Genomic DNA, 12,696 nt, shown 5'->3' with positions numbered 1-12,696 from the left:
ATGCAGGTCAAGAAGCAACATTTAGAACTGGACATGGAACAATGGACTGGTTCCAAATTGGGAAAGGAGTACGTCAGTGCTGTGTTTCATCAGCCTGCTTACTTAACCTATATGCAGAGTACATCATGCGAAATACCAGGCTGGATGAAGCGCAGGCTGGAATCAAGATTGCTGGGAGCAATATAAAAATCATCAATAGCACAATCCAAATTAATTTATAAATTCTATACATTTTGAATATTTATTTAGTTATTGCCTGTTTTCCTCAAAGAATATAGGCTCAAATAAGGGCATAACTTGACTGTTGGCTCACCATTCATGGTTCAGTACCTGGCAAAAAGCAGACATCATTACATTTTTACTGAATAGACAAGATGACTTTAAAATAAATACAAAATTCACATGCTTAATATTTTATTACTTCCTTGATCTTCTGTGGTACCTAATTCATTATGGAAGTGATTAATTTTGAACAAATCCTCTCAAGTTCATTAGTGAAGAAATATTAAACATGACATTTTACTCTTTCAAGGAATGCTCAGCACTGGAAACAAAATTAACATGCCAGTAGGATATTTTAATAGAACATTTGTTGAAATTTGTATCAACGTAACCAACTGAGGCTGCTTTATTTGTCTAGTTATTTGTCTCAGTTTGTGGTACCTTGTGATTGACTAAGAAAGTGAAGTGTGCTGCTGCTGCTGCTAAGTCACTTCAGTCGTGTCTGACTCTGTGCGACCCCATAGATGGCAGCCCACCAGGCTCCCCCGTCCCTGGGATTCTCCAGGCAAGAACACTGGAGTGGGTTGCCATTTCCTTCTCCAATGCATGATAGTGAAAAGTGAAAGTGAAGTCGCTCAGTCGTGTCAAACTCTTAGCGACCCCATGGACTGCAGCCCATCAGGCTCTTCCGTCCATGGGATTTTCCAGGCAAGAATACTGGAGTGGGTTGCCATTGCCTTCTCCACAATATGGCATATAAACCTATATTTCAGGGCAACACATATGCAAAAATAAGAAGGCCAAACTCTTTGGGATCTAAGAATCTGAAGAAGTTATGAATCTGAGAGACTGTGCTCTTATACATTTCAGGTAATTCTCCATTGTCATTCATTCTCTGAAAGCCAAGGGTCCCAAGATTCTTCTGTATTTATCAAAACTAAATACCTCCGGCCTTTAGAACTGAGTCATTATATTAAGAAAAAAGACAAAAGCACAGTCAGGGGCCTGATGGTCTCTTCTGCCATGTTATAAGTGCTCAAGTGATGGACTGAAGGACCCGAATAAAGGAGGGAGGGTGGGCAGTATTGTGTGTAAGAGAATAATTTGGCACCATAACCAAATGTTAGTTGTGTTTGTAGAATTCTGAACATCAGGATGAAAGTTGAAAAATATCTATTAAAATACTTAACTTTATGTGCACCTGATATATGGATATTTGAAGAGTCTGGTTAATTGTATATATTTTACCTTTGAATTTTAGACCCTGTATTCATTTCCTGGGGCTGCCAACAACAAAGTGCCACCAACCAGAGGGCTTGGATGCCAAACATATATTGTCTCACAGTTCTGGAGACTAAAAGTATGGGATCAATGTGTCTATAAGATTGATTTGCTCTGGAGGGCTGTAGATCGAAACCTCATTCTATCTTCACATCATCTTCTCTCCATACATGTATGTGACCAAACTTTCTCTTCTTATGACAACATTCCTATTGAATTAGCCTTCTCTCGTGGCTTCACTTTAACTTGATTACTTCTTGTAGAGAACCTATCTCCAAATACCATTACACTTTAAGGTGCACGGGGTTAAGGACTTCAACATAGGAATGTGGGAGAAATGTGATTCAACCCATAACAGACCTTCACAATTAATTTACTTATATGGCATTTTATGATATAGAAAATAAAAGAACATATGTAAAAAATGTTTGCTTCATGTGGCTAAAAACTCCATTGCACATCCAAAAAGTCTAAGAGACTAACTGCACAAAATTCACATATGCTCTCTATACTCTGCCGTCTATGACCCATAAGCAATAATAAAATTATTTTTTATTGAAGAAGTTAATTAGCCTCACTCACTAAATTAGAATTTGTCTTTAAGCAGTTATTCAGCCTTGACTGAAATCTGTTACAAGCACCCTTTTGGGGTAGAAATTTGACATTAATAACTTAACACCTGACACCAGAGAACAAATTTTCAGTGGAAGGAGCTGTACATGCTAATGAAGCTTGGAGCTTACTGGAGGTTGATTTTAATGTTTCTCTTGCTTTCTCACTAATGAGATCTAAATTATAGGACTGACAGACTTTTTCTTCACCCATTATTTAAAAGCCAGATCACATTTTAATTTCACATCAGATTGCCCACAAAATATTAAATAAGGTAAATGTAGCACAATTATCCATCTTAGGAAATGTGTTCATTTTTCTTTTTGCTCCTAAATTCTTAAGCTGGATTTTGTGAAGAACCTCAGCAAAATCTGTTTTCTCTGTCTTTGAAATGGTTCCGTGTCTGTATGGCTAAGAATAGGGTGCCACAATTCAAGAGCTGTATCTCTTAGTGTGATGAGAAATAAACAAAAGCTTATGTTCCTACATTGATGTCACCATTCCTATAGTTTTCCTAATTTTTTCTTTCCTGTGGACAAAAAATAATGCTAATTTTCACCTTTAGGAAAAGGTTATTCTGCCATTTCTTATGGCCATTAAGGATGGAATTTGCTATGTGGAGCCTATAAAACTGTCTCCTTTCTTGATATTTCTCTTGTCTTTTGCACCCTCCCCCTCCCCTTCTCTCAATACCCTGTGATGTTTTGTGCAAAGTGCTTGGGTGCTCATTTTGCCCATTGTACTCCTTATTGCCAGTGAGGGCTCCTTTGATGGACAGCTGAGATGGCAAGTGAATTCTGATTCATATGCTTCAGTAGCTGTTGTACCACAGGTCCCAGACTGACAAGGGAAGCACATGGTGTAGTATTGTGATGTAATTACCTGGAACCACAAATCTAGATTCACTCAAATGAAGGCAATTGCTTTTGATTTGCAATCCAAGAAAGGAAGGTTCCAGAATGTCAGCCATCCATGTCTTTCCCTTGGTCTTTAACCAAGTTGTGATATTACTAGGGTGGATTTTATTTAAATTCAACCGTGTTGAATCATGGTGGCAATAGTCGAAACTGAAGTGAGTAGTTTTTTTCAATAATGGTACATTCTTGGAACGCCCCTGGTGGTCCAGGGCTGAGACTGTCCTCCCGTTGCCAGGGGCCTGGATCCAAACTCTGGTCAGGAAACTAGATCCCACATGCCTCACAAAGGGTTTGCATGTCACAACTAAAGATCTTGCATGTCCCAACAACAAAAAAATAGATCCCACGTGCTGCAACTAGAGATCCTGCATTCCACATACTCTCTCACAACCGAGAGTTCCCATTACTCACTGTCTGTCCAGGAATCATTTGTCATCTTGAAATTAGTGTTGGAGAAAGTAAGAGCTTCACTTTACTGGTCCATGTGTAGAGCTAAACAAGTCCATGTCCTCTGGTCTCCATGATCTTTATTGCTACCAAAAGGTGCTGAGATTTATATACTCAGCTCCTCCTGAACATTTATTGGGATCTTCGGAGAAAGCAATGGCACCCCACTCCAGTACTCTTGCCTGGAAAATCCCATGGGCGGAGGAGCCTGGTAGGCTGCAGTCCATGGGGTCACTAAGAGTCGGACGTGACTCAGCGACTTAACTTTCACTTTTCCCTTTCATGCATTGGAGAAGGAAATGGCAACCCACTCCAGTGTTCTTGCCTGGAGAATCCCAGGGACGGAGGAGCCTGGTGGGCTGCCGTCTATGGGGTCACACAGAGTCGGACACGACTGAAGTGACTTAGCTTAGCTTAGCTCTAGCTAATGGTTCTGGAATCTAGCTGCATGTATTATGCATGTAATATGGTTAATTTCTAAGAAAATAAGATAAAAATCAATTCACAGAATCTGAGACCTCACTTTGGAGCCACGTTGTGAGTATCTCTGGGATAGATCCTGGTAATAGTTTTTATAAAAGCACCACATGTGTCTTGAATGCAAAGCCACATCTGGGTTGACTGTCCATATCCATTTGGTACAGTGCTTTCTCTTTGACCTTTCCAAATAATCTATAGTGAAGATGCCAGAAATCTCTGATGTTATTCATGATTGATAGTGAGTTATTCATAAAATAGTTCTCTGGAAGTTTTATGATGTCATTTACAATATAAGTGCAAGCTATGATTTTTATTCTGTTATTGAGTCTTTGAAGTTTGGTATATCTTGCCATTAAAACTACCTTACAGAAGATTTTTTATTCCCTAAATCCCATATTTCAACAAATTGCTTCTCACCTTTTAAAAAAAATCCTAATTTTATCATCTAAAGTATCTTTGACACCAAAAGGAGATTAAAACTGAGATGAGTAAAAATTGATTTTTAATGGTGTCAAATCATTCTCTTTTGAGTGGAGAAGTAAAAGTTTAATTACTATTTAGAAAGGACACACACGACTAGAGATGTATCACCTCCTATAAGAGACAACAAGCTGAAACAAGATGCATATCAAGGGCACATTAGCTGTCTGATTAAGCATATTCTGTGGTTCTGTGTGTTTCCAACAAGCCCAGTATTTTGTCTCCATATCCCATAGAATGGTTCTGTATAATTTACTTTACAACTTCAATTCTGTCTCCTTCAATACGCTGCTTGTTTTCAGAATTTATCTTTAGTTACCCACCTCCTAAGTTCAGGACATCTTACTTTAGAAAATCAGGAGTTATTTTATATTAATTTCTTAAATCTGTACTCTGACTCCTAGCATTTTTAGAGGACAAATTAATTATGCTATGTGAAAGTTGGAAATATCTGATATAGAAACTGGTGTTATTCATGTGTATCTGTCGGTGTGTATTGCAAGGGCTTATTTTCATTAGAAACTTGATGTGGGAAATATGTATGTTAAGGTTCCAACTTTGGGCCTCTTTATCTTTGATTTATTCTGAGTTTCTTAAGGTTACTGGTTAGTTTAAATACATTTGAAGACCAGGACTGAATGAGATGATAAAATAATGCTCTTTTTAAGCAACACAGTATGATCTATATAGTGAGTCTGGTTTAGGATTCTGATTTCTTATTTCATAGGCTCAAATGTCCTGATTTACCCTTTGTATATCTCTATGAACTCTTTGGTATTTATGCAATTGTTGCATGCTAGCCACTTTTTTTTGGTATTTATTTCCTAGTGAATACTAAATGCTCCTACTCAAAGAGTACAGTATTTAACAGAACTCCAGGTAACATTAGGAATTTAGCTTGGCTGTCATGAATATTCATTCTAATATGTAATTAGTTCACTTCAAGATTCTGCCAGTAAAAGTACATGATTGTTCAGAAGGCTGTATAACTGAGCTGTCCACTTGCTTCTTTTCCAGTTGAGTGTACATATGTATGCTCAGTTAAACCCCAAAGAATAGGTATGGCGGCCCAACACTATTACCTGCTTTGGCACCCAGCAGATTGCTGCGGGAGGAGTCTTTATGAGATACTTTGAAAGAAAGGAGGGAATGTCCAGATAGAGGAAGGTTCCAACTCTCATTACAACAGCCAGAGAGAAGAGGCAGTGACCCATAGGTGTGACATTTCCATTCCTGCAAAGACTGACTACTCAACTCACACAGTCCTGGTCAAGCATAGCTCTGGGTACGCTAAATGTGTCCCTGCTGGTGGTCTTTCTCTCAGTCCATTGGGCCCAATGGAGTGTCTGAGAATTTTTTGGAGTCAGTGATAAAGTAAAAAAACCTCTGCATCCTATGCCCCTCTTCACATGGGGTTCCCTGGTGGCTCAGACTGTAAAGAATCTGCCTGCAGTGCATGAGACCTGGGTTCAATCCCTGGGATTGGAAATTCCTCTGGAGAAGGGTGACAGAAGCAAGGTCCGATGCTGTAAAGAGCAATATTGCATAGGAACCTGGAATGTTAGGTCCATGAATCAAGGCAAATTGGAAGTGGTCAAACAGGAGATGGCAAGAGTGAACATCGACATTCTAGGAATCAGTGAACTAAGATGGACTGGAATGGGTGAATTTATCTCAGATGACCATTATATCTACTACTGTGGTCAGGAATCCCTTAGAAGAAATGGAGTAGCCATCATAGTCAACAAAAGAGTCCAAAATGCAGTTCTTGGATGCAATCTCAAAAACGACAGAATGATCTCTGTTCATTTCCAAGGCAAACCATTCAATATCACAGTAATCCAAGTCTATGCCCCGACCAGTAACGCTGAAAGGCTGAAGTTGAATGGTTCTATGAAGACCTAGAAAACCCTCCAGAACTAACACCCAAAAAAGATGTCCTTTTTATTATAGGGGACTGGAATGCAAAAGTATGAAGTCAAGAAATACTTAAAGTAACAGAAAAATTTGGCCTTGGAGTACAGAATGAAGCAGGGCAAAGGCTAATAGAGTTTTGCCAAGAGAATGCACTGGTCAGAGCAAACACCCTCTTCCGATAACACAAGAGAAGACTTTACACATGGATATCACCAGATGGGCAACACTGAAATCAGATTGATTATATTCTTTGCAGCCAAAGATGGAGAAGCTCTATACAGTCAGCAAAAACAAGGCCTGGAGCTGACTGTGGCTCAGATCATGAACTCCTTATAGCCAAATTCAGACTGAAATTGAAGAAAGTGGGGAAAACCACTAGACCATTCAGGTATGACCTAAATCAAATCCCTTATGATTATACAATGGAAGAGAGAAATAGATTTAAGAGTCTAGATCTGATAGAGTGCCTGATGAATTATGGGCAGAGGTTTGTGACATTGTACAGGAGACAGGGATCAAGATCATCGTCAAGAAAAAGAAATGCAAAAAAGCAAAATGGCTGTCTGGGGAGGCCTTACGAATAGCTGTGAAAAGAAGAGAAGCAAAAAGCAAAGGAGAAGAGGAACGATATAAGCATTCGAATGCAGAGTTCCAAAAAATAGCAAGGAGAGGTAAGAAAGCCTTCCTCAGTGATCAATGCAAAGAAATAGAGGAAGACAATAGAATGGGAAAGACTAGAGATCTCTTCAAGAAAATTAGAGATACCAAGGGAACATTTCATGCAAAGATGGGCTCAATAAAGGACAGAAATGGTATGGACCTAACAGAGCAGAAGATATTAAGAAGAGGTGGCAAGAATACACAGAAGAATTATACAAAAAAGATTTTTATGACCCAGATAATCACGATGGTGTGATCACTCACCTAGAGCCAGACATCTTGGAATGTGAAGTCAAGTCGTCATCACTACACAAGTAGTCATCACTACGAACAAAGCTAGTGGAGGTGACGAGATTCCAGTTGAACTATTTCAAATCCTGAAAGATGATGCTGTGAAAGTGCTGCACTCAATATGCCAGCAAATTTGGAAAACTCAGCAGTGGCCACAAGACTGAAAAAGGTCAGTTTTCATTCCAATCCCAAAGAAAGGCAATGCCAAAGAATGCTCAAACTACCTCACAATTGCACTCATCTCACCCGCTAGTAAAGTAATGCTCAAAATTCTCCAAGCCAGGCTTCAGCAATACATTAACCATGAACTTCCAGATGTTCAAGCTGGTTTTAGAAAAGGCAGAGGAGCCAGAGATGAAATTGCCAACATCCGCTGGATCATTGAAAAAGCAAGAGAGTTCCAGAAAAACATCTATTTCTGTTTTATTGATTATGCCAAAGCCTTTGACGGTGTAGATCACAATAAACTGGATAATTCTGAAAGAGATGGGAATACCAGACTATCTGACCTACCTCTTGAAAAACCTGTATGCAGGTCAGGAAGCAACAGTTAGAACTGGACATGGAACAACAGACTGGTTCCAAATAGGAAAAGGAGGCCATCAAGGCTGTATATTGTCACCCTGCTTATTTAACTCCTATGCAGAGTACATCATGAGAAACACTGGGCTGGAAGAAACACAAGCTGGAATCAAGATTGCCTGGAGAAATATCAGTAACCTCAGATATGCAGATGACACCACTGTTATGGCAGAAAGTGAAGAACTAAAGAGCCTCTTGATGAAAGTGAAAGAGGAGAGTGAAAAGGTTGGCTTAAAGTTCAACATTCAGAAAACGAAGATCATGGCATCTGGTCCCATCAGTTCATGGCAAATAGATGGGGAAACAGTGGAAACAGTGGCTGACTTTATTTTGGGGGGCTCTAAAATCACTGCGGATGGTGATTGCAGCCATGAAATTAAAAGACGCTTACTCCTTGGAAGGAAAGTTATGACCAACCTAAACAGCATATTCGAAGGCAATGGCACCCCACTCCAGTACTCTTGCCTGGAAAATCCCATGGACAGAGGAGCCTGGTAGGCGGCAGTCCATGGAGTCGCACAGAGTCGGACACGACTGATCGACTTCACTTTCACTTTTCACTTTCATGCATTGGAGAAGGAAATGGCAACCCACTTCAGTGTTCTTGCCTGGAGAATCCCAGGGACAGGGAAGCCTGGTGGGCTGCTGTCTATGGGGTTGCACAGAGTCGGACACGACTGAAGTGACTTAGCAGACAGCATATTAAAAAGCAGAGAGATTACTTTGTCAACAAAGGTCTGTCTAGTCAAGGCTATGGTTTTTCCAGTAGTCATGTATGGATGTGAGAGTTGGACTATAAAGAGGGCTGAGCACAGAAGAATTGATACTTTTGAACTGTGGTGTTGGAGAAGACTCTTGAGAGTCCCTTGGACTGCAAGGAGATCCAACCAGTCCATCCTAAGGGAAATTGGTCCTGGGTGTTTATTGGAAGGACTGATTTAAAGTTGAAACTGCAGTATTTTGGCCACCTGATGTGAAGAGCTGACTCATTTGAAAAGACCCTGACATTGGGAAAGATTGAAGGCAAGAGGAGAAGGGAACGGCAGAGGTTGAGATGGTTAGATGGCATCACTGACTCAGTGGACATGAGTTTGAGTGAACTCCGGGAGTTGGTGATGGACAGGGAGGCCTGTCGCGCTGCGTTTCATGGGGTCGCAAAGAGTCGGACACGACTGAACGACTGAACGACTGAACTGAACTGAACTGAACTGGAGAAGGGAATGGCTACCCACTCCAGTATTCTTGCCTGGAAAATTCCATGGACAGAAGAGGCTAGTGGGCTATAGTCCACGGGTTGCAAAGAGTTCGACATGACTGAGCAACTAACATTTTCACTTTTCCCCTCTTCAGGGCACCATGAAGTCTTTTCTGGGTTTCCAATGTTTCTCTTTGTTTAAAATTTTATCCTTTTATTTTTTCCATAATAATCTTCAATATCCACAAGGAAATTCCTGCCCCCAGATGGCATCAGATTCCACAGGTTAATTGTTTAGTCCTATAAGACACCCGCCATGCCCTCAACCTGCCCTCAGAGGTCAGTTGCAAGCCCAGGTTTGTAACCTGTGTTTCTGACTGACTGGCTACACACTAGGGATTCCCCATACCCCTCCTTAGACTTGCATTTGATTAATTTTCTACAGCACGTCACAGAACTCAAAGAAACACTTTACTTACTAGATCACCAGTTCATTATAAAAGGATGTAACTCAGGAACAGTCAGATATCAGAGATGCCTAGGGGAAGGCATGGGAAAGGAGCAGAGCTTCCATGTCCTCTGCTCTCCCTTTATCCTGTATTCACCAACCTGGAGGCTCCCCAAACTTTGCTGTTTGAGGTTTTATGGAGGCTTCATTTCATAGACCTGGTTAATGAAATCACTGGCCAAAGATGACTGATTCAATCTCCAGTCCCTCTCCCTTCCCAGGAGATCAGGGGGTGGGATGAAAATTCCAACCTTCTAATCACAAGGTTGGTAACCCTGGCAACCAGTCCCACCCTTAGCTGCATTTCAAAAATTACCTCATTAAGAAAAGACACCTTTATGGCTGTCATCACTTAGGAAATTTCAATGGATTTAGGAACTCTGTGTCAGATATGGGGATGAACAAATATATATTTCTTATAATAAATCACAGCATCACAGTATGTCTACTTATTTGTTGCTATTGTTTTTATAATGTCCTCTAATAAAAGTTTATAGTTTTTTTCTGGATTAAAGATATTCCTAGGTATTTTATAATTTTGTCATTATTTTTGAATAAGACTTCCCCTCCTCCTCCCAATCTATTACTACCTGGCTATTAGTAGCACAGAGAATGGTTATTTGATTTTTGTGTATTTTCCTTCATCCAGATAATTTAATCTTAATACTTTTAATATTGTTCATAGCTCTTATAGTTGAATCTTTTTTGACAGAGAGATATTTCTTCTTCTACATTATAGCTTTAGATGAAGCATATAGAATAATGTTGAATACTAATGGAAATAATCCTTACTTTGATTTTATTTAAAAGAAGATTGTTATTAGTTTGTCTTAATCTCATACTATTTGAAATTTTTATACAGAGCTTTAAACAGGAATGATTGCTGAATTCTAGCACATATTTTCCAGAATTTATGATATAGTCATAGGAATTTTGCCCTTAATTTGTTAGTACTTTGAAATATGTTGATGGATTTCCTAATATTGAACCACATATACATTCATGGAGGACTTATTTTAATATATTGGTAGATTTGGTTTCCTGATGCCTATACCCTGACCTTCTAGTTAATTGAATTATTTGTTTCCCTCAAAACACCACCACCAGTATTTTTGTCTTTTAATAATAATATTGGTTCTCATGTTCTTAATACAGCTTTTCCTGTGCCCAGTGTTAAAGGTTAATTGCATTTTAATACTGCATGTTTTATGCAGCTGCTATAACACCAACAATAGTTATAGTTGACTCCATGTATTCTTCTTAGGATTCTACCAAATATCTGGCTGGGTAGCTGCCCTCGCCAAGTGGAACACGTAACCATCAAACTGAAGCATGAACTAGGGGTTACAGCTGTAATGAATTTCCAGACGGAATGGGATATTGTACAGAATTCCTCAGGCTGTAACCGCTACCCAGAACCCATGACACCAGACACTATGATTAAGCTGTATAAGGAGGAAGGCTTGGCCTACATCTGGATGCCCACACCAGATATGAGCACTGAAGGTAAGTGTCCGAGGGAGCTTGTTGGATGTATTTCAGAGAAGCCCCTGTTGGTTTTTGCCTGTCTGTCTGTCTGCATATCTACCTACCTACCTGTCTATAACTGAAAACCTATATGTGAATGATAGATATGGAAAAATATAAGGTTTGGGGGTTAATATATTATATATATATGTATATGGTATAGATAAGATATATATATCTTTTGACACCTTGGCTAAGATTCTGTTTCACATTGGTTCTTTTAATTTATTTATTCATCAAACATATTTATTGTGTATCTACTATGTGTGTGGGGCCCTAGGCTGGTGGCTGGGCATTCAAAGGTGAAGAAAAGCAGGCACAGCTCCTGTCCTCATGAAGCTACAGTCCAATAGGAAAGATAAGCAGTAATCAAATGGCTGCAAATAGAAATGTAAAGCTCTGGTCAGTTTTCTGATTAGAAAGTTACATAGATGGTGCAATGAGAGCACGCACAGGCAAATCAGACCTAGGAAGAAGGGCCAGGGAGGGTCTTCTTGGGTGTGCTTGAGCTGAGATCCAAAGTGGGAGTTGGGCACAAGTGAGGTGGGCAGAGGCTTCCAGACAGAGGGAGTAGCTTGGAAAGAGTCCTCCTTGCAGGAGAGCACGTAGTGTTGTAGGAACTGAAAGATGAGCAGTGTGGCTGCCGGTCTGGGAAGCAGGGAATAGAGTCCTGCACGACTTGGGACACAAAGAAAACTTGAGACTCTATCCTTATGCAGTGAGCAGCAGTTGAAAGGGAGGGTGGCTGAGAGATGCCAAGATAACCTTTCTCCCCGCCACCCCCCAAAAGTGCCCTTTGATTGCAGTTTGGAGTACGTGGGGCTGGGCCCACAGCGGGTCTGGGGAGGCCAGTTAGGAGTTACTGCAGCAGTTACAGTGAGAGGTAAGGAGAGAGAACCGCAGCTCGGGGCAGGGTGGGGCTAGTGATGCTTCCATTTACTGCACAAACACCGGCTGAGCCTGTCTCCTGAAGAGGGAGTTAGGGTGTGACCCGGGTGCTGCCAAGAATCAGAGACAAATAAGGAACGGTTTGATCTCGTGGTAAGAGGCAGTAAGGCAAGTTCAAAGCTAATTAAAGTGCAAAGAAGAAGGTAATGAGGATGAGTCACACGGGCTAGGAGGCTTATGGTGTGGGAGGAGAATTTCTGCAGAGAAGCAGAGGGAGGCCATGTGAGTGTCCTGGGATTTGAGGTGGGTGTGGCAGGTCAATGTAGAGGGAGAAAGGGCATGCCGGGTGGGAGAAACAACCAAGGCACAGAGGCGTGGGGTTTTAGAGGAATAATCTGTATTTCAGCCTGGTTGGGGAATAGGGTTCTTGAAGGAAAGGAGTGGAGATCTCTGAATCCAAGAGAACAAGCTACTCGAATAATATCAATCAGAGGCCAGCAGAGGGCAGCAGAGAGCTATGGACTAGCGCAGAATGAGGGCATTACAGTTCAGTTCAGTCTGCGACCCCATGGACTGCAGCATGCCAGGCCTCCCTGTCCATTACCCACTCCGGGAGCTTGCTCAAATGCATGTCCATCGAGTCGGTGATGCCATCCAACCATCTCATCCTCTGTCGTCCCCTTCTCCTC

General features: G+C 40.8%; 1 protein-coding gene across 2 annotated transcripts in view; it reads left to right on the top strand.

Annotated features, from left to right (window-relative positions):
- EPM2A (EPM2A glucan phosphatase, laforin) overlaps nucleotides 1-12,696 on the top strand; it is a 108,950-nt gene that overhangs the window by 86,672 nt on the left and 9,582 nt on the right. For both annotated transcript variants that reach the window (NM_001099709.2, XM_059889729.1), the window contains 1 exon segment: nucleotides 10,857-11,098. In NM_001099709.2, coding sequence (NP_001093179.1) covers nucleotides 10,857-11,098 — 242 coding nt within the window.

The sequence above is a fragment of the Bos taurus genome, chromosome 9 (assembly GCF_002263795.3).
Source record: "Bos taurus isolate L1 Dominette 01449 registration number 42190680 breed Hereford chromosome 9, ARS-UCD2.0, whole genome shotgun sequence".
In the NCBI taxonomy this organism is placed as follows: Eukaryota; Metazoa; Chordata; class Mammalia; order Artiodactyla; family Bovidae; genus Bos; species Bos taurus.
The sequence above is the reverse complement of the archived record's forward strand: the minus strand, read 5'-3'. Positions and strand labels throughout refer to the sequence as shown.